Genomic DNA, 21,764 nt, shown 5'->3' on the forward strand with positions numbered 1-21,764 from the left:
TGATGTTGAAGTCGACGCTGGACCATCAGCTAGTGAAGCATTTGCCGGCCTCGAGACTGCTTTGAAGTGGATGGAGCGTCAGCCCGAGTGTGACCACTTGCAACAGCTCACCGTCAAGCGAATGCGTGACCTGGCTGCCCGAAAACGGTTGAAGACCGCAAAACAGCTTACATTGACGGAGATGTTTAAAAAACTATGATTTTTATTTCTAAACTTGTACATAAGTACATTTTATTTATATTTAAAACATGTGACAATTTCATGTTTCTTTCATTTAATTTAATAAAAAAATAGTGCAATATCAAAACGTAGCTTTTATTCTCTCCAATGGCAATTTAAAAAAAAAAATTCCGATTATCCGAATGGGTCCCGGTCCCCATTAATTCGGATAATTGGAGTTCTACTGTATATTTAAGCATCACCCGAAAATTTTTTGGATACGAAATCTTTGATATTCTGCCTTAGGGAAGCAATTGCCCGATGCATCTCGCGTGTGCATTTGTCCGACGGCGGGCAGTATGCAGGTCGCAATTTCCATCGGAAACAAAAAAGTCAAAGAGATTCATATTTGTTAATAACTTATGTTAAAGTTGAACTAGGCAAATTTTTTTTTTTTTTTTAAATTGTAAAATTCTAAAAAATTTTAAAATTAAAAAAAAAAAGTGGTTTTTGACTAAAAAAATGTGTATTTTATGTTGTTTAAAAATATTTTCAAACTACGATTTTCTTAGTTTTATTAGTTTAAATAGAAGATGATTTAATGCCAAAGATAAAAAAAAACGTTTCCCCAATTTATACGTTCAGTTTTTTTCAATCCTGCCTGCCAATTAAGAAAAATCGTAAAAATGAAAAACCGAGTCAAAGTTTTCGCTTTCAGCCCAAGCGCTCATATACATAAATATGTACATATGTATCTGCCAGACCTTCGGACACTATTTCCCTTCTAGCTTCGACACTATTTCGAATTCCCATCTATAACTTTAGGGACATATTCTTAGATAATTTTTAAAGAGATTTAAGTAAAAAAAAAATCAATTCTTTGAAGCTTCTAAAGCAGTCTCCCCCTTAAAGAAGATTTCTTTAATTCGGAACTCATTAAAAACTTTAATAATACCATGTTCAGACCGAAAATTTAAAGGGATAAGATTACATTTAATTACATTCACTAATCAGCCAGTTCTCACTGCAGTTAGAAAGATCAAAAAACAGCTGTTATTGTCATTCAAGATTTCACATCGCTTAATATTTATCAAAAGAAAAGACTGTCATATAGTATTTTGAAATAAAAGCCGTATTTTTTTAAATATTTTCCATATAATAGAAATAATGGATGCATTTTTTCATTTGTTAACTCGATTTTCAGATGAAATTAGATTCATTGCTTTAAAAAAAAATTGTTTGTTTACATATTTTTCCCTTTGTAATGTCTAAATCAGCTGTGATAATATAATATGTAACAGATTGCCAATGCTGACAAGTAGATGGCGCATAATCAGAGTCGCACAGAGAGATTTAGCGATTTGGAACTGTCATTTTTGTATGGCGAAATCTTGATAAATTTATAAGATTAGTGGGATAAACCACTAAACAGCCGAAATAGTGTGATTAAGTGTCGGTCTGAACATGGTATAAAATTGCTTCCAAATGTATTAATTTGCAAGTTTTGTCACGTTAGGAAACAACTGGTTCGAATATTGGTTTTGCGTATGTTCGAAAAGACGAAAATCCAATCAGATTCTGTGACACCATTGATAATCAGAATTGGTTTGCAATTCTGACGGCTAAACAATTCTGTCTTGGATTCCACAACACCCCTGTCTGTTCATAGCTGTAAATATTGCGGACACGAAACGATAGTAACGAAACTAACCAGCCTAAGTTAATAACATACCAACTACGATTGTAACCCAGTTCGGTTCCATCGAAAAATAAATGATGGAATTTTGACGCAAAAAAAATTAATTTACATTTTTACCAACATCTGAAAGTATTTTCCCAGCATTGATTCTTCCAATTCGTGAAAGTATAAAATGTTCGGCTACAACCGAACTTACCCTTCTTTACTTATTTCCTATAATTTTATTCCAATCCAAGAGCTAAACACTGCTTACTAAATCGTAAACTCGATACTTCGTCGTCCAAAACTAAAAAAGTATGGGCAAATTGCTCGGCAATGCCACTAGCTTGGAAGTGTTCTGAACAGCAAATTTACAAATCCGAAGCTAAGCTACCAAGTTACTTAACCAAGAAATTTTGAAAATGGCGTCGCTAAGAATTTGCAACTAGCCTCGGCATGAACTCAGAAGGGTGGACTCGCCCCCCGCCTGGACCATGACGATGACAGGTGAAAGGAGACGGGGCCAATTCTGGTCCAATACACTAACCGTGCGTTGCAACCCGCTGTCGCAGCAACGGAAGGCCAGCAGCTTACTTCCTGCGTCAGCCAGCAAATTACTGAGAGGAAATAGAGTGTGACGTCAGCCACTGAGCAGATCTGCTAATTAAACACTAGCGATTCAATGTTCAATGTGCCAATGTTCACAAACAGAAGACACACACCTCCAATAGTTTGAAATATTATAATAATTTTATATAAGCGGTTACCGAAAATGCTCCTAAGAATTATACAACAAAACTTTAGGCTAACTAAACGTGCAAGCGATGTTTCGCCAAAAAGCATTCATATTTGGAGAGCGACTAGTACGTGGTGAAAGCACAACTTTTTGAAAGCTCTCAACCTCTCTCATATTCGCAAAAATGTTAAGCAAGCTTCTTAGTGCTTTCCTAAGGAAAACCTTTAATAAGGTAAATGTGTGCGTTTATTATTTATTATACTCTTGCAACTAGTACGGTTGTACTTATCACCTAAAACTAAACGTGTGAAACTCCCCGTATATGGGCGTGGCACCGCTCACTTTTTGGTTAAATCTCATATCTCGGGACTCGGCACGATTCCAATTACTTTAGCGGAGGGGTAAAAAAAAAAATCAAATTTCCGTATTAATGGGGTATGTACGGATAGGGGAGATCCTCCAGAGGAGGAATATCCAAAAATAATATAAAAATAACTAATATTTTTTTTTAATATTCACATTTAAAAATTCAAAAATTTGCTCTAAGAACACATGTTATTTCTCTTTGCTTTGTATATTTAAATATACACTCTAAGCATTGAAATAAGCTCACATTTCACATTTATTTTGTAATTTTTCAGCAAAATTTAGTAATTTAAAGATCACTTATCAAATTTATGGCTGAAAAGTTTAGAGTGTTTATATTTACGAGGAAAACCAGCTTTGCCACACCTTAAAAACCAAAAGTGAAGGGGTTTTCAGGGTTTCACAGCGTTTTCTTTGTTTGTACTTTCAAGTGATTTTTTTTCTTTACTAACTATAAAAAAAACTAAAAAAAAGATTTTTCAAGCTAAAATTGAATATATGAACACTTTTCCATATACAGTGTCGGACAAAACATATTGGACTGATGGCTATGAATGCTAAAAACATGTAGTATACCACAAAAATTACAATTTTGGATATCAAAAAAGTAATTATAAAGGCATATTGTTTATTTAGTGAAACAATGAAAACCCATACATTTTTTTTTTAATAATTTACATTTTATACGAAAGAAATTACAAGTACCCAATATTCACTGCGACAAAACATATTGGACTAATCGGGTTTTTTCGTCATAACGGTCGAAAATCCCGTTATTTTCTGACGATTTTGCATTCTCTCCGCAATTTGAACAACGACATCAAAAATCAGCATCATTTTAGTGTAACCAATTTTCTTCATATAAAAAGTTGTGACGTGATTAAAATTCTACTTATTTCGAGGAAATTAATAACAAAAAGTGACCATGGCTAGAAACAAACATTCAATTCTATTAAAACAATTAATTAATAAAGACTACATGAATGAATTATCACAAAAAGACATTTGTAACAAATTTTATATCAACAAATCCACAGTGACCTTTATTATAAAGAAAGTTAGGGACAGTGAAAATAGTTTCCTTATATGTCGGCAGCGAGCGGGGTTAAAGCTTTCAATGTGAAAGTTCAAGCCATACTGTACAAAGAAGAGCGTGTGCAGGTGGGCTAACAAGTTATGGGACAACTGAAAAGCGTTTTATATCAAGAAAAAATCGACAAAGAAGATTACAATTTACTCGGGAACACATCAACTGACCAGTGAAACAATGGAAAACAATACTTTTCTCTGATGAATCAAAATTTAATTTGAAAAGTTCAGACGGAATGATCGATTGATATACAAGAATATTTTTGAGAACGTGATGCTTCCCCATGCCAAGTGGTATGTGCCATTTTCATGGTTGTTCCAACACGACACGACCCAAAGCCGACGCCGATACCAGTGGCAAATCGGTTCGTTGCCAAAAATATTAATGTCCTAAAGTGGCAAGCTCAATCGCCGGATCTCAATCCTTTTGAGAATTCTTGGTATATAACAAATAGAAGGATAGACAGAGAAGGAGTGAATGGAGATAAAAACAAATTGTTCGAAGCTGAGAAACAAGCCTGGTTAAGCATTCCACAAGTAGTTATTTACAATATTATAGCTTCTATGCCAAATAGATGCAGTGAAGTATTAAAAAATTATGGTTATGCTATAAAATATTAAATAACAATCATTATTCCAATATGTTTTGTCGCACTGAATATTGAATATATTTAATTTTTTTTCGTATAAAATAGCAAGGAATCAAATAATTTCAACGGTTTTGTATGTTTTCATAAAATAAATAGTTATTCTTTAAATTTAAGTCATTTGTTCATATATAAAATGATAATTGCGAGAATAGGAGATGATAATGTAATTCGTTGATATGAGTCCAATATGTTTTGTCCGACACTGTACATACATACATATGTATGTATATGAATATATGAATGATATGTGATTTATATTTAATAAACACAGATAAGTAAAATCGTGAATAACCCTGGTCGAGCGAATACCCGGGGTGACTGAAGTACTTTCGCGTAGTACTCTTTTCTTTTTCTAAAAAAATATTTTGAGTTTTTGTTATAAAGTGGTTATATTTTTTGGTTATCATGCACTCATATTGAAACAAAATTTGAGTTTTCGTTATAAAATGGATAAATTTAAGGTATTATATCTGTCAGCGATTTCCATTTATTTTTGATGATACATTGTTTTGTATTTCATATGTATACATATGTATATCATACTAATATTATAAATGCGAATGTAAGTTTGTTTGTTACGCTTTCACGCAAAATGTACTTAACCGATCATCATGAAACTTTATACATATACTCCTTAAGGTACAGTGGTAGACATTCGTATAAGCGCACACATACGTTTTGGGTTTTTAATAAATAAAAGCTTTAATTGTTGCATTTAAATATTGAAAGTTATTCATTCTATTGTCTTAAATATTGTTAATTTAAAATTTTTATCAATTCAACAGTAATTAGTAAAAACTTAACATAATTTTAAAGAAATCTGGATTTTTAAGGAGACATTCGTTTAAGCGCACTCCACATCTTATGGAAAATAAAATAAAACTCGATACTTTAACTTAATCTTAGTACTTGGTATGGCCACCCCGGTTTTCAATAACAGCAAAAATGCGACTTGGCATAGACTCAACAAGATTTTTGAGCAAATCTCCGCTCAAATTAAGCCAACATTACTGAATTGAAGTTTTAAGCTCATTGACGTTGTTGTATTGACGGCCATTGCCGTAAACTTTCCCTGCCATTACTCCCCACAGATTTTCTATGGGGTTACAATCCGGACTGCATGCCGGCCAATCAAGTAAAGGCACTTCTTGGCTCTCCAACCACGCCTTTGTTTGCCGAGAAGTATGTATCGAGGCATTGTCCTGTTTGAATACATATTCGAATTCCGTTGCTTGCCTTACAAATGGAATGAGGTTTTGTTGGAGTAGATCTATGTAAGCTGTGGAGTTCATGCGGCATGTTATGGGTACCAGGTTAAGCCTAGAATCATAGCAAAATGCTCCCCAAACCATGACGCTCCCGCCTCCGAAATTTCGCTTCGATCGCACCACATTTTCTTTGGTTAGATTGTGCCAGTAACAACTGCAGCAATCTGGTCCGTCTAAATTGAAGTTTTTCTCATCCGAAAAAATAACCCTCTGCCACTCCTTTTTCCAGGACATGTATTTTTTGGCGAATCTTAACCGTTCTTGCTGTGCTGTGTTGTTAAACGTGGCTTGTTCTTCAATTTCGTCCATTTAACGTTCGGGGAAGTGTTGAGCACCCTGGCGATTTGACGAGGTGTTACGTCGATCTCTAATTTTGCTTTAATTTGGCTGCAATTTAGTTTATTTTTTGTTGCTTCATGGAGTATTTGCCCTTTTTGACGGAGTGTCAGTTTTTGGTTACCCTTTGTTGGCGGTTTTATTCCATACTTACTTCCTTTTTTTAAAAAATTACGGATTACGTTCTCAGACCTCCCTATTCTCCCTGCAATCGCACGATTTGATTACTTCTCTTCCTTTAACAATTTAACTGACACACGTTCTTCTTGCGTCAAATAAGATCCTTTAGGCATGATCTAAATTATCAATAAAATACACGTAAATACAAAATTTTACACTAAAAAACCCACTTTACCTTTTATTTATTATCTACCGTTTAATGAAAAGCAAAAAAAATTTACGCTGCAGCTCCTTTTTTGAAAAATATGTATTTTTCTAACATGCGCTTATACGAATATCCGCGTTACTACTGCGATGCTTCTTTTATTGTGATTGGCCTACTTAAACAAGTACCGTTACATGCCGACTTACTGGCGCCAGTCATTGCTATACAATATAGCATTACAATAATTGACATATCAAAATCTTTTTTTCGAAATAATCTGCTTTAAATATGTTTTTCGAAAAATTCCATTGTGCGCTTATACGAATGTCTACCACTGTATTAGAAGTAAAATAGGATACTTTATATTAAAAACAAAAAAATTTTAAGAAAGATAAAAAAATTGTTTGTCAAAAAATCGTCAAATTTAGCTACTTCAATGCCATCTAGCATAACAGTAATGAAGTCCAGCATCACCTTGCATGCAAAATGGAAAGTGTACAAAAATCCATCCTCGAGAAATGATTAAAGAAACAGTTCACAGTGATAAGGGTTACCCGTTATACAGACGTAGGGCGCCTGCTGTAGTAAACAAGTTAACATTCGTACTCGCAGTGGGGAAATAAAGAGCTTTAATTTTATTTTGTGTAAATTATTCAACACCCACATTAATGTTGAAGCTTGCAATTCTGTGTGTGCAATTAAATATATTTGGAAGTACATATATCAATAAAGGAAGCGATCAGACGATCTTCAATCTGCGTAATGAAGGTGCTGTACAGGCCCTCAATGATATACAAACTTATCAAGCAGGAAGATATGTCAGTAGCAATAAAGCAGCATGGCGGCTTCTTGGCTTTCCATTACAAGAAATATGTATATCCCACTGTTACACATCTTGCAGTACACTTAGAAAACGGACAGCGTGTCTTTTTTGATGAAAATACCTTTCAAGAAAGGATTTTATCTCCTGAACATGGCTGAAGATATTTTACATCAACTGCAGCAAGTACACACAGATATTACTTTCAATGAACATGTCTACAATAATCGAAAACAAGGTTTTTACGATGGTTGGAAAAAAATTAGATGATTTTGGAATGTCGAGCCGTCGACGAGACAATATGGATGATTTTGATAATTCAATTGTACGAGAGCTAGATTATGATTTCATAGCACTGTAACATCAGCGACAGAATTAGTCCCTCAATTACTTCCAGAGCAAAATCATGTTTTCAATCAAGTTTTACGTAAAATAGACTCCGGCAGTGGTGGACTCTTCTTTCTCGACGCACCAGGAGGAACTGGAAAAACGTTTTTGCTTAACTTATTATTAATGTCCGTCAGAAAAGACCAAAAAATAGCAGTTGCTGTAGCTTCGTCAGGTATTGCCGCGACGCTATTAAACGGCGGTCGTACGGCACATTACGTTTTAAAATTACCATTGAATTTGGCACAGGAAGATTCGCCCATCTGCAATTTTAGTAAAAATAGTTCACGAGGTAGGATGCTGCGAGAATGCAAGCTTTTAGCGTGGGATGAAAGTACCATGTCTCACAAGAAGGCTATAGAAACATTAAACCGGACTCTCCAGGACTTGCGAGATAGTACAGATATAATGGGAGGCATGGTAGTTTTATTGGCTGGTGATTCCGTCAAATCCTCCCAGTGATTCAGGGGACACCAGCAGATGAAATTCAAGCGTGCATTAAATCATCACGCTTATGGTCGATAGTTGAAAAACTCCGCCTGCATCTTCATTGTGACGTGGATTCAGGACTTTACGCAGAAATGTTGTTGAAAATTGGTGATGGTTGTTTAGATGTTGACGTTGAAGGCTATATATTACTATAAAGAGAATTTTCTAATTTAGTAGAAAGTGTTGTGGATCTCATTGCTAATGTTTTTCCGAAATTGCAACAAAATTTGTATAGTGATCAGTGGTTGTATGCAAGAGCAATATTAGCACCAAGAAATGAAATTGTTAATAGGATCAACACTGACATTTTAAACAAGGTTCAAGGAGAAATGAAGGAATATTTGTAAATGGATACAATTATAGATGCAGAACTAAGTACTTCATCTCCTGCGGAGTTTTTAAATTCACTTGAACTATCGGGTGTACCGTCACATAAACTTCAATGGAAACTAAATGTACCAGTAATGCTTATGCGAAATTTAGATGCTCCTCGGCTATGTAATGGAACAAAGCTGCGGATAACAAAATTGGAACAGAACATACTTAGGTATTCCCACTGACCTTCCATTCCAATTTAAAAGGGTTCAGTTTCCCGTCAAGCTTAGCTTTGCTCTTACTATAAACAAGGCACAAGGACAAACATTACAGGTAGCAGGAGTGCATTTAGAAAACCCATGCTCTCTCATGGTCAACTTTATGTAGCCTGTTCACGTGAATCTAATGCCCAGAATTTACACATATTTGCACCCGACGGGAAAACTTATAACTCTGTCTAATACTTTGTATTTTATTTTTTTTTAAATTGTTAGAATTCAGAATTATTTATTTTTGTTACGGTGAAATATATTTTAACATTTGTTGTTGCATTTCAATACGCATATTTTAAGGTGTTGAAACTTCATTGTCTGTAGTAATTTTTAAAAATTGTTGATCTCAGCCAAGCAATAAAATTTAGTTATTTTGACTCATTTCTATTATTACACCCTTACCCTTCATCTCTCATACTTATTTAATGGATCCACTGCGGGCGAAGCCGCGGGTAAAAAGCTAGTATTTTTATATTTAAGATTTGAGTTTTGGACACTCATATTGAAAAAAAAAATTCAGTTTTCGTACTGTACTTGACACTTCATTACGTAATATTATAATATAATATTACCTATAGATATGTATATATAATATTACTAATGCATGTACAGCCATGGTCACGCAAATAGCACACTTAGGCGTAAGAAGCAATAAGAGCTTATACAATTGACAAAAATCGTCAAAAGAGTAAAAAAAGCCTAAAATATTATTACTTGTTTATTAATTTATCTAATTAAGTAAAAAGTAGCAAATAGAAATGCACGAAAAAATAGTATCAATTAGAAAACTTCATCTCCCTCCCAAATGGCTTGGTCACTCAAATAGCACATTTTACTAAAACTGCAAAAATCATGTGAAATTAGTGAAATTTAATTAACGATTTGGTGCCATAATATGTTTAGGTTTCTAAAACTTGGTTCTATATTCCAAATTTTCAATTATAGCATCACATTCGCATTCCACATTATTTACAAACCTCTCGCATATCTTCTTTGGGATGGAGTACCAAGCTTCCTTAATACCTTCCCATAATTGTAAAATTTTAAGCAGCAATTTTAAAATTAACATGATTCCATAAGTTTCCTTTTGGATTAAGGTCAGTGCTTAACGCTGGCTAATCCAAAACATTTATTTTTTCTTTCTTAAGCCAATCCTTTGTGATTTTCGCTGTGCGCTTAGGATCGTTATCCTGCATAAAATTCCAGTGAAGGGGCATACAGCTGAAAGCAAATGATTCCATTTCGTTCCTTGATATGTCTAAATATTGATACCAGTCCTTTTTCCCTTAAATAGAAGTAATTGGGCTCATGCCATGCCAGGAAAAGGCATATCACATCATGATATTTCCGCCTGGGTATTTTATCGTCTTCTTTGTGTACCTGGGATTCAACGATTGACCTTTAGAACGATGAACAACACTTTTCCGGTTAAAACCATACTATTAATTTTCGTTTCATCTGTTCATAGCACATTTTTCCCAAAAATAAGGCTTTATCTCTATGTGTTTTCGCGAAACGTATCCGATTTTGGATGTGCCGCTTTGACAGAAGTGGTCTTTTTCGATTCGGGCAGCAAAAAGTTGTGCATCATTTATACTCTTCCAACAGTCTTCCGCGATATATTTAATCCATATTCTTTATTAATTTCCTGTATTATTTGTTTTGAAGACTTAAAAGGGTCGGCCTTGCTCTTCCAGACTATGGCTCTATGTTCAGTAATTGTTGTCTTTCGCGGTGGTTGTAGTTTTTTTTTTTTTTTAGTCAAACAAATTTCATTAGATTTTATGAGTTTAAGGCCATTATAAACCATTTCCCGGGAACAATTCAATAAAACAGCAATTTCTACAACAGTTTTCCCGAATTTCACCATATTGTGCATAATACGTCTTTTTTCAGGACTACAGTGCTTACCACGGCCTTTTCTACTTGAAATAAATCACTATATCGTAGACAACCTTAATTAATAATAAAAATTCAGTCTTTATAATTTTTTTGCAAACAAATCTTTACTTTTTGAAAAATGTGCTATTTGGATGACCAAGCCATTTCAGAGGGAGTTCAAGTTTTTCAATTAATGCTAATTATTCGTGAATTCCTATTTGCTTTATTCTACTTTACTTAAATAGATAAATTAGTAAACAAGTAATAATATTTTATGCTCTGTTTACTCTTTTAAAGACTTTTGTCAATTTTATAAGTGCTTATTCTTCTTACGACTAAGTGTGCTATTTGCGTGACCACGGCTGTATATAATATTACTTATTTGTTTAATAAATTTAAAACGAATTAGCGAAAAAGAGGAATTTCAGCGAATTACCTTATCATCACATGGCAGCGCTCCATTTCGTCGTAATTTTCGGTAAACAAATGAAGTTCAAACGAGTGTAAAATGTAATTTTTAAAATAAAGATTTTTTAGGTAAAAAAACATGTTTAAAATGTAAAATGTGGATTTATCTTAAAGAAATTTTTGAACTTTAAGGTCGAATATCTCGTACACTAAGCGTTTGCGGTACCTATAACCCTATATATTTTTAATCAGGAGGACTTCCTCTTTCCAATGGTACCTTCAAATCGCGGCGCCAAAGAAATCGGAATTGTGCCCGGGACTCGACCAAACGATTTCGACAAAATTTAGTACGTGGCATTCCTCCTACATTCTTATGTCACATTGTGAAAATTTAAATTGCTCTTGATTCGTTCAAGAAGCAATTAATATAACGGAATAAAAATTTACACGAATAATGTCTATAATTAATTATACTCTTGCAACCAGTTGCTACAGAGTATTATAGTTTTTTCACCTAGAGGTTGTACGTATCACCTAAAACTAATCGAGATACTTAGATATATGTATGTAGGTTTATATATATGTATGTATGTATATATAAATGACCAGGATGACGAGAATAGTTGAAATCTGGGTGACTGTGTGTCTGTCCTTCCGCCCGTTCAAGCTGTAACTTGAGTTAAAATTTAGATATCTTAATGAAACTTGGTGTGCGGGTTTCTCAGTACAAAAAAAAATTGTCGGGTTCGTAATCACTGCCAATGGCCAAGTAAGCATTAAATGAAGATATAAAATTGTAATTTGGTATAGGCCAGGGATGGGCACATTATTAGCCCGCAAAGTTAGCAAAGTGCGCCCGGGGCTAGATGAGGGGAATATCAGTTTTGCGAAAAAAATGAATTACATTCCTCCGTAACTTGATGTTCATCGCATAGTGGTTGCGGCAATACTGATGCTCTAAACAATATTTACAGAACATATTTTACTCATAACAGTATATCTCTCTGCCTAAAATAGATACAATTGGACGAAAACTATTACCACGATTTTGAAACACCCGGCTGACTTCTCTCCATATGATTGGAGATTGCGTTGTGAGATACCTTAATGAAAATCAGGGAATATTGTTAAGTATGTGGCATGATAATAGTTAAAGGATGAAATCGGGTCGATACCCCCAACACCCTTATTCCACATATGATTTTCGTTTTTCTGGCAAACCTTATGTCGAATTTGTCAGTTAGGGTAGGAGTATAAATATGTATATGTAAAGTTGCTTAGATTCCGATCCTCTGGTTGATGTTTTGCATCTTAAGGTATTTTCCTGGCGATGATTCTTTCAAGTTGCAAGAGTATAAAATGTTCGGTTACACCCGAACTTAGCCCTTTCCTACTTGTTTTAATTTAAAATTTTGCCAGCACCTGAAGCAATTTCGCTGGCTTTGATTCCTGCAAGTTGCATGAGTATAAAACATTGGGTGACCCTTGAATAACTTAGTTCTGAATATTACATAAATACTATGCTCGGACCGACATTGAAAACATTTTGAAAACACATTTGTATTTGTATGTTGTAGAATGAAAGTCGTTCGGACCGACAATGTGTGTTTTCGATAAGTTTTCACAGGCAACTATCAATATGGGGATTCTCTTGAAAGATGACACAAAATGCAAAAATCCTATACCGAGATATGCACGGCCAAGAGAGCACCCATTGCAGAATCTAGTGATATATGACGGCACGAAAATAAACATGGGTTTTGGTCTGACATATTTTACAGCCATTGCAAATAAATTTTTGCGTGTGTTTGTTGTGCCGTTGCACCAAAAAGAAAATTCTGCAATTGGTGCACAGTGCAAGGGTTTTGTAAGAACAAGAGAATCCCCTTAACAGTGAGCAGCTGTATTTGTATATGGAATGTAAACAAATATCAAGTGACAATTTAGGGCCGACAAAATATGTCTTCAAAAAAAATCGATAAAACTAGAGCAGGCACCGATTATAATGAGTGAAATGTAAGTTTTCAAGTAGTTTTTAGCAAAAACTGTGTTTTCGTTTGACAGATTTTACATGGACGAAAACACAAGTTTTCGTGCGAAAACCAGTTTTTCCCACGAAAACATGTTTTCAATGTCGGTCCGAACATAGTATAAGCTAAATTCCTAATTATGCTGAATCGAGTACTTATACTACTACTAAACATACAGTGTCGTACAAAACACATTGGACTGATGGCTATGAATGATAAAAACATGTGGTACTGGATATCAAAAAAGTACTTAAATATAAAGGCACAATGAAAATCCAGATAATTTTTTAATAGTTTACAAAAGAAATTACAAGTAGCCAATATTCACCGTGACAAAACATATTGAACTAGTCCGAGTTTTTCGTGATGAGGTCAATAATCCCGTTACTTTCTGACGATTTTACATTCTCTCCGCAATTCGACCGAGTTTCTTTACATAAAAAGTTGTGACGCGATTAAAATTCTACTGATTTCGAAGAAATTAGTAACAAAAAGTGACCATAACTAGAAACAAAAATTCGATTATATTAAAATAATTAATTAGTAATGCAGGTGCTCTCTAGTAATTAATTACTAACTTTACTTTGGCTAACAAGTTATAGGGCAGCTGAAAAGCCTTTTATATCAAAAAAAAATATCGACCAAGACGAGAACAATTTGCTCGGGAAAACATCAACTGGTCAGTGAAACGATGGAAAATAATACTTTTCTCTGATAAATCAAAATTGAATTTGAAATATTCAGACGGAATGAGAAGAGTTCGCCAAACAAAAAATAAGAGGTAAGATTGGGCTTGGCGTTAATCCTCTTCATCGAATCAATGGCAATTTGAATCGATTCATATCCAAGATCCACGTTCATGGTCGTTATGATTATGCTATAAAATATTAAATAGCAATCATTATTCGAATATGTTCTGTCGGACTGAATATTGAATATATTTAATTATTTTCATATAAAATTACATGCGAGTCAAATAATTTCTATGGTTTTTTTGTATGTTTTCATAAAATAAATCGTTATTCTTCAAATCTGAGTGATTTGTTTATATTTAAAATGATTATTGCGAGAATAGGAGATGATAATGTAATTCGTTGCTATGAGTCCAATATGTTTTGCCCGACACTGTATGTCATGATAAAGAATCTCAACCAACTAAACTAACCACATCCTTGCAAGCCCAATCTAACACCCTTTTCAACTATCTCCGTTCCCACGGAAGTCGGGTTTAAATACTATAACAGACCCAGATTTTTATTGGGCCAAGAACTGTCATAATCCGTTCCCACGAGTGTCGGGTTTAAATACGACGGACCCAGATTTTTATGCGGCCAAGAACTGTCAACTCAGCAACATTCCTGGAAATTGGTTCGGAAAAGTTTTCTACCGCTATAACAACCATCCTTTTTTCCATGGTCCGAACTCGTAGAAACAACACAACACAGAAGATGGAAGTAGAAAAATTATATTTGACTCAGCTTCAAGAACTAGGTAAAATTTTACAAACTCACATTCACATAGAAACGAATGTAAAGAGATCTGCTGCATATATAAAATATATTATTAATACGTAATCATACATTCTTATTTATTGCGTTCAATATAGAAATAATAGGTTTAATAAATTATATCTCCAACATTGGACGCTCAAAACCGAGCCTAGCACAAGGTTGATGAAAGCGAGAAATCAGCTTCAAAACTGTGTGCGTACATTTTCATGAGACACCAGCTTTGTGGCGTTTTTTGATGCTTGCTCGCGTGTTGCATAGTTATTTTGTATGTTGGAATTACCATGAAAGTGGTTGAATTTATTAAATACCAGCTATTAATATAGTCAAAGCCAAATATGTTACGCCCAAAACCTTCATTAATTAATTATATTTCTTGTTTAACACGTTCTATCTGGCGCATTTTATCTATGTTTCTTTACATTTGTTTTAGAAAGAACTCTAAAAAAATGTTTTTCGCTATCTAATTTTTTTTAGCAATGTGTCTTTTTGTAGTATGGTTTTTAAATTAAAAGTATTCATATTTGTGGACCACCAGTGGCCCACCTGGGTAGAACGTGTTAAATGAAATGAAATTCAAACTAAATTCTTTACGATTAAAAGAAACAGAATAAAATCGTATAATCAGGGGTGTTGTGGAATCTGATAGTTGTGGGAATCAGAATTGAAACCGATCAAAAAAAAAAGTAGGTGTCGTGAATTCAGATATTAATGATTTGATATTCGAAACAAAATTTTTATCGGTTTTGAGTGGCACGGAAACAAATTTTATCGGTTTTGTTATCAGAAACAAAGCAAGAAGATATTCGCACACAGATTTGAAATGTAAGTTAAGAAATCAAGTTATTTTATTACTTCGAATTAATTTATCTTTATTTCTATTGGTTTTGCGTACGCTCGAAAAGACGAAAATCCCACTGCAATTTGCATCCACTCTACGGTACATAAAATCGATCAAGCCTGATGGAAATCAGCTTTGCGCCCATCTAGCCTTGAGCGTCCACTCTATGGCCACCCTAAGGATTAGATATTCCGCTAATTTCAGTGAAGTCCGCTTTAAAACAGCTACAGCCATGGACATATAAATAGCACAAATCCGAATCCCATATGACTTATATTTTCCATAATCGTAAAGTTGCTGAACAATCAAAATGTGGTATGCATATACTTGTTTCCGTTATGAAGCTCATTTCGCTGCTCAAAATACCGTTTTTTTAATTTTTTGTGAAGTTTTCGCGTGTTTTTAATTATTATTTCGTCGATATTTCATTAACATGGAATAGGAAAACATTGCACACAAAAAGGATAAAAGCAAAAAAAAAATGAAAAGCTCCTGCCGAAATAAAAAAGGCGCATCTTCTGTCAACAACAAAATACCAAGAAAACTACGACCACGTAAAACCGATAGTGTTGACAAAACCATAGCTAACCTTTAACAACAACAACAAGAACAACAACAAAACCATAGTCCGTTCCCAAAACAGCCGGGTCTACGTAACCGGAACGGACCCAGATTTTTATCCGGCCAAGGACTGTCCACTCGGCAGAATTCTGCCGCTACAACAAAAATAACAAAACCATAGTATGGAAGAACAAAGCTGATCCTTTTAGGAAGACTCAACTTTTTGGACGTATTAGCATGAAGGGACCACTCCTTTCAAACGCCACATCAAAATTCGATTGGCATTTGCAAAGGCCCACTGAGACAAACCTGCACAATTTTGGAGGAACGTGCTTTGGAGCGACAAAATCAAGATAAATATGTTGGGTCTAGATGGAAAAACATTTGTACGTCGTCCACAAGATCAAGCCCTTAACTCTTGGTATAGCAAAAAACCATTAAGGACGGCGGTAGAATTAGCATGGCCTGGAGTGTGTTTCATGGCATGCCGTCAATACAATTGATCAAATTAATGGTAAAATGGAACGGTTTCAGTATTTGGACATACTGAAAAATAAAATGGAGCTATTTGTATTTAAATCCAAGCACATAATCCGTACATTTATGCAAGACAAAGATCCAAAGTACTAAAAGAGTATCCTTAGAATTTGCAAATCTCAGATGAATATAAACAGTATCCTCAAAAGATTTGTTCCACTATTAATGTGATATAAGTATGAACGTATTACATTGACTGAAAAAGGCGTTACATTGCATTTGTCAACAAAATGTAACATTCATCAAAGATAACCGAAAGCAAAATATTTATTGATGCCTAAGGTTTTCAAATAAATAATTGATTTAACCCAGCCATGCGTGCTGGTCATGATTATATATACAATTTTACTATATAATTATATAAAAAAAAGTCTTTAAAATACTGATGAATATATCACAGTATTTTCATGTTGGTTATTGTACTTTAAAACAATATCAAGTGACAATATTAATTTAAGTCGACTAACTACACTGTTTCTGCTTTAAATCGATAGTATATAATTTTCACATTGTTCACTCCCAGTACACTACCATATGTCTATATAAAAAAAGATCAACTCACCATTGTCTTCATTATCTTCAAAGTTACGACGACCCCCGCCATAACTACCACCATTTCTGTCATCTCGTCCACCACGACCTTATATTATTAACAAAATGTATTTAAAATTTCTGTATTTTAATGTATAAAAATTAATTATTTTACCTCGTCCGCCGCCTCTGCCACGTCTGCTACCAAAATCTTTATTCCCGTCGTCTGTGTTTTGAAGCTCCGTATAGTCAGCTTCGCCATTATCTACATACTCATCATCGCCATTTTCTTTATATTGGGAGCATCCATTACCAAAACCACGACCATCATCCTGCTTCAAAAGATACGGTTTAATGTATTTTAAACTCTAAAAAATGAGTAGCTTACTTCATCACCCCAATCTGACATTTTCAGCGATTTATCTGTAAATGAATTTAAAACTTGATTAGATTTCTGACGAAAATCATTTTTTAAATTGCGAATTTCCCGATAACGTCGCATTTTGTCTTTGCGATCCTATTGTAATAAGAAACCGCATTTTTAAGCCGCCAAATTGACCATTTCTTTTTCTTTAATTTGTAAACAAAAGCCAAAAGCTACTCTACCTACTATGACGAAACGTCATGATTGGAACATATGAGCATACAGTAGTGGGCACAAATGCGGCACCAATCCAAGTATTTATCATAGCAAATATTTAAAGGTGATCCACCTTATAAAAAATTACTAAGAAAAACCTATGAACACATGTAAGTGTGATTATACCAATGTGCACGCCTATAACCCTTATCGAACACAAAATTTCTAAATTGTTCTGTAGCGACTATTTTATTATTTATTTATATCACCTTCTGTTCCGAAGATTATTAACTTTATTTATAAGTTGGCGAAGAAATATTCTGCAAAATCTATTTCGCAAATTTTAAATGTAAATTTTTCTGACTGATACACTGACAGTAAAAAATAACTTTATACAACTTGTTCTATAAAATTAATCGCTATCTATATCAGCATAAAACGACTTTTTGATTATACTAGGAAATACTATATTATATTTATGCCTTATTTTACTAACTTACAATTGAATGGTTCACTTTTTAGACTTCACCTAAAAAATATGCTGGCGTTCTAAAGAGACGACGCTACAGATCAAACGGTACATCGAATGTTCGAATAGCGGTTCTTGAAAAAAGCGTCGGCGACATCTATTTCTTATATTTTTATGTTAGAATTTACCTTCCGCTGCTAACCTCTGACCATTTAACCGACTTTGTACTTGTCAAATATTTCAGCACTCTTCTTCTTCCTTTATGTATACCATGCTTTTTCAATGCTGGGCATGTGTTCTTAGTCTTGAATATCGTGTAGCAGAAAGCAGAAATTAAGGTTAGTTCAAATTTGTAAGAAATTGGCAAAGAAAAAGCAAGAGGCAAGTATACAAATAATTCACAAAACGCCAATTATGGATGGCTCTGGAAATAATCGTTATGAACTTTTGTTCATGGACGATGATGTTAGCGATCCATTAGATAATGCTGCGAGCAAGTCGAAAAAGCAGGTTAAGACTGCTGGTGGCAGTGGGGGTAGTGCACCCTCCACAAAGTCATCGAATAAACAAAATGTCGACGGTCTTACAAGGGCACAATCGAATAAAAAACCCAACCAAGCTGAAAAAGAGAATAAGCCATCAGCCTTGAACAAAAATGAACTGAATAAGAAGTCACCGACTGGTAATGCTGTGGATAGAACTAGCAAGCAAGGTGGGTCAGCTACTAACACCAATCGCAAACGGACTGGTCCCACTACCGATGGTGGTCAAGGTGGTCAACAGCAACAAGGCACGAGAAACTTAAATTTTAGGCAGCAAAACGATGAATCTCGTGAACAACGTAATAACCGTCGAAATGCTCGAGAAAATGGATACAATGGGAATTTTGGAAATCAGATTGACGGATCACAGCAGCAACCACGACAATTTCGGGACCGCGATAATCGGGGACCACCACGCAACCGCAATTTCGAAGGTGGCAATCGTGGGGGAAAACGTGAATTCGATCGCCAATCGGGATCTGATAAAACTGGTAAGTGTAAAAATATCATACTCCCTTATAAATATATTTCCGAACATATGAATTTATACATTTATATGTATTAGTGTGAAAGCATGTGTGGAAATGTGACATTAAAAATATGTTCGCATACTAGCGCAATGGAATAAGCAATGGCAAAACGTGCTAAATATCAATGTTTTTACGAAGTAGGTTATGGAGATTCTTAAACTTATAAAAAGTACATTTATCCGCCATCATTATTTTTCGTAAAAACTGTTAATCTTAATATTTTATATTACAAAACGCAGACAATAGAACCTTAGAAAATAAATATTATTTGCAGGTGTAAAAGCAATTGACAAACGTGACGGTGCTGGTGCACATAATTGGGGATCTGTCAAGGAAGCTATTGATGATGTCAATAAGAGCGATGTCGAGGGTGGCAATGTTACTGATAAGGCTGAAGAATCTGGTAACGAACAAGCTGACCAAACGCCGGTCGAAGAAGAAACCAAAGAATTAACGCTAGATGAATGGAAGGCGCAAAAACAACAACGAGTCAAACCAACTTTCAACATTCGTAAAGCTGGAGAAGGTAAGTGTAAAAAATAAGTGACTGTTAACTGAACTCCAAAAAAGGGAAATCAATTTTATGAACTGTGTATTCACTTTAGGTGAAGACACAACTCAATGGAAGAAAATGATAGTTCTAAATAATAATAAGAAAAAGGAGAATGAAAGTGAAGAGGAACTTGAATACGATCCTGCCATGTACCCTCAGCGAGTTGGACGTCAACAACGTGTACTTGACATACAATTTAATTTCAATGATGGCCGCCGAGGTGCTGGTTTTGGTGGGCGTGGGCGTGGCCGTGGACCTCGTCCAGGAGGTAACGCTCCTAATCCCAATGCCAACACCACAACCAATTTCAATGCTACCGAACGACCACCAATTGGTGGTGGACGCGGCGTTAATGCAGGCAGAGGCGGAAAGCGTAATTTTGGCGGTTTTAGACAACAAAATGTTGCTCCAAAAGTCAACGACGAACGTCAATTCCCAACTTTGGCTTAAAAGTTCTGCATTTTTGTTGCGCAGACGCAATATCAAAAACAAAAAAGAACAACTATTAAAACATAATGAAATTAAAGAAGCAAATAAAATGTGAGGATCAAGAATTAAAATAAGTTTGGAGCTTCATCAAATTTAATGAACATATAGTGAAGAAAGAAACAGAAACTGCTGACAAATATTAAAATCCAGTTCAATGAATTATCACAAGCTACATATTACACTTCTGTTTTCAGTAACATTCTATTGAATTGATACATTCAAATATATACATATATATATTGTCCTATAATACTAAGGAAAAGACCAAGACAAAAATAAATAAACCGCCCAATAACAACAGCGTCAAAGCGTACGAACAAGCAAAAAGAGAAGCAATTGATTTCAGGTCAAAACGTTTAAACCAATAACTTCAAGAGCCACACTAGCATAGCCAATGCAACAGCACTTGTCGTATATATAAAGTCTAGTAGTCCCACTGCTAAGTAATGTGTATATTTTTGTTGTTTGATTAAATTAATTTTTTTTTTACAAAATGATAGCGAAAGTTGAGGAAACAGTCACTTTCCGTTATTTTTAAAACTATTTCCAGTTTTGCAAAATTGTAGCAGTTAAAATTTAAATAATATGAAATAACAAAAACAACCCCCGAACTACGTTAAGAAGTTCGTATAAGCAAAATTATTTGATGTCATCACATGAATAAAATCCATGAAGTGAAGCAAATAAACTATCATCTCATTATCACCCTCATGCAAAGCAAATATCATTTTATTGTAACTTTCTTAATTGTATTAACAATAATAATTTAAAGGAAAATAAAAGTTCACACTATATTAAAAAATAACAAGCAAACTTAATAAACTACAAGATTATAGGTATGCCATGTTGATTAATAATTGTTTCTTTTAAGTAAAAAGTTACAAAATATTAAAGAAAATACATTTTCAATATAGTTGGTGCATGATACACAAAACAGGTTTTAATTGCATTCTGTAACTTAAAAAAATCACCCAAGTGAAAATTTGCTTACAATTAGAAATTGTATGAAAATACATACATACATAAGGTATATAAATTTTTGAAATGTATTTTGACCCAAAGAAGTTCGAAAACTCGTTTAAATAAAAACTTATTTGATAAAATTAATGAAAGTAGCGTTTTCTTCACCTCTAAAGGAGCATCAGTAATAAATTATATTAAAGGCCAAGTCGAGTATAACAAAGTTCGTATTTCTTTTAAAACAAAAGCTAGACATTAAACTTCAAATTATTGTGTACCATTTACATACGTACATATGTATGTATATGCAAACATTTAAAAACACGTAGTCGTGCTGCTAACAAATGCATCACACACAATAATAAGTGAATAAAACGAGACAATCTGAAACACCATATGTGAAAACATAATCGATTTTTTCGGTTTAAGTTTAAAGTTGAAATAAAAGGAAACT

At 34.2% G+C, this 21,764-nt stretch overlaps 2 protein-coding genes and 1 long non-coding RNA gene across 15 annotated transcripts in view; 2 read left to right on the plus strand and 1 right to left on the minus strand.

Moving 5' to 3' along the window:
• LOC105226205 (ATP-dependent RNA helicase vasa) overlaps positions 1-21,764 on the minus strand; it is a 45,041-nt gene that overhangs the window by 18,830 nt on the left and 4,447 nt on the right. Inside the window, exons 1-4 of one of the 13 annotated variants that reach the window (XM_011205035.4) lie at positions 18,268-18,375; positions 17,576-17,610; positions 17,363-17,519; positions 17,219-17,296 (exon numbers count right to left, since the gene is read on the minus strand). In XM_011205035.4, coding sequence (XP_011203337.3) covers positions 17,219-17,296; positions 17,363-17,519; positions 17,576-17,596 — 256 coding nt within the window. In that variant the 5' untranslated portion in view covers positions 17,597-17,610; positions 18,268-18,375. Of the gene's footprint in view, positions 1-17,218; positions 17,297-17,362; positions 17,523-17,575; positions 17,801-18,036; positions 18,376-21,764 lie in introns of those variants that run through there. The other 12 variants (XM_029551116.2, XM_029551118.2, XM_019990488.3 and 9 more) reach the window with 12 other exon arrangements.
• LOC125775714 (uncharacterized) lies at positions 15,351-16,082 on the plus strand. The gene is made up of 3 exons (XR_007421321.1): positions 15,351-15,542; positions 15,623-15,873; positions 15,948-16,082. It is a non-coding gene; the product is annotated as an uncharacterized LOC125775714 (long non-coding RNA).
• Positions 18,487-21,462, plus strand: LOC105226247 (plasminogen activator inhibitor 1 RNA-binding protein). Its single transcript, XM_029551132.2, has 3 exons — positions 18,487-19,269; positions 19,583-19,834; positions 19,914-21,462. Exons 1-3 carry the CDS (start codon positions 18,651-18,653, stop codon positions 20,309-20,311), a joined length of 1,269 nt encoding a protein of 422 aa, XP_029406992.1. The 5' UTR covers positions 18,487-18,650; the 3' UTR covers positions 20,312-21,462.

This window comes from Bactrocera dorsalis, chromosome 1 (genome assembly GCF_023373825.1).
Source record: "Bactrocera dorsalis isolate Fly_Bdor chromosome 1, ASM2337382v1, whole genome shotgun sequence".
Classification (NCBI taxonomy): domain Eukaryota; kingdom Metazoa; phylum Arthropoda; class Insecta; order Diptera; family Tephritidae; genus Bactrocera; species Bactrocera dorsalis.

Bases quoted from the DNA above. Each gene is read 5' to 3' on its own strand.
- LOC105226247 (XM_029551132.2), top strand. From the start codon at position 18,651: ATGGATGGCTCTGGAAATAATCGTTATGAACTTTTGTTCATGGACGAT. The intron at 19,270-19,582 runs GTAAGTGTAAAA...TATTATTTGCAG, and splicing joins ATCGGGATCTGATAAAACTG to GTGTAAAAGCAATTGACAAA. The intron at 19,835-19,913 runs GTAAGTGTAAAA...TATTCACTTTAG, and splicing joins CATTCGTAAAGCTGGAGAAG to GTGAAGACACAACTCAATGG.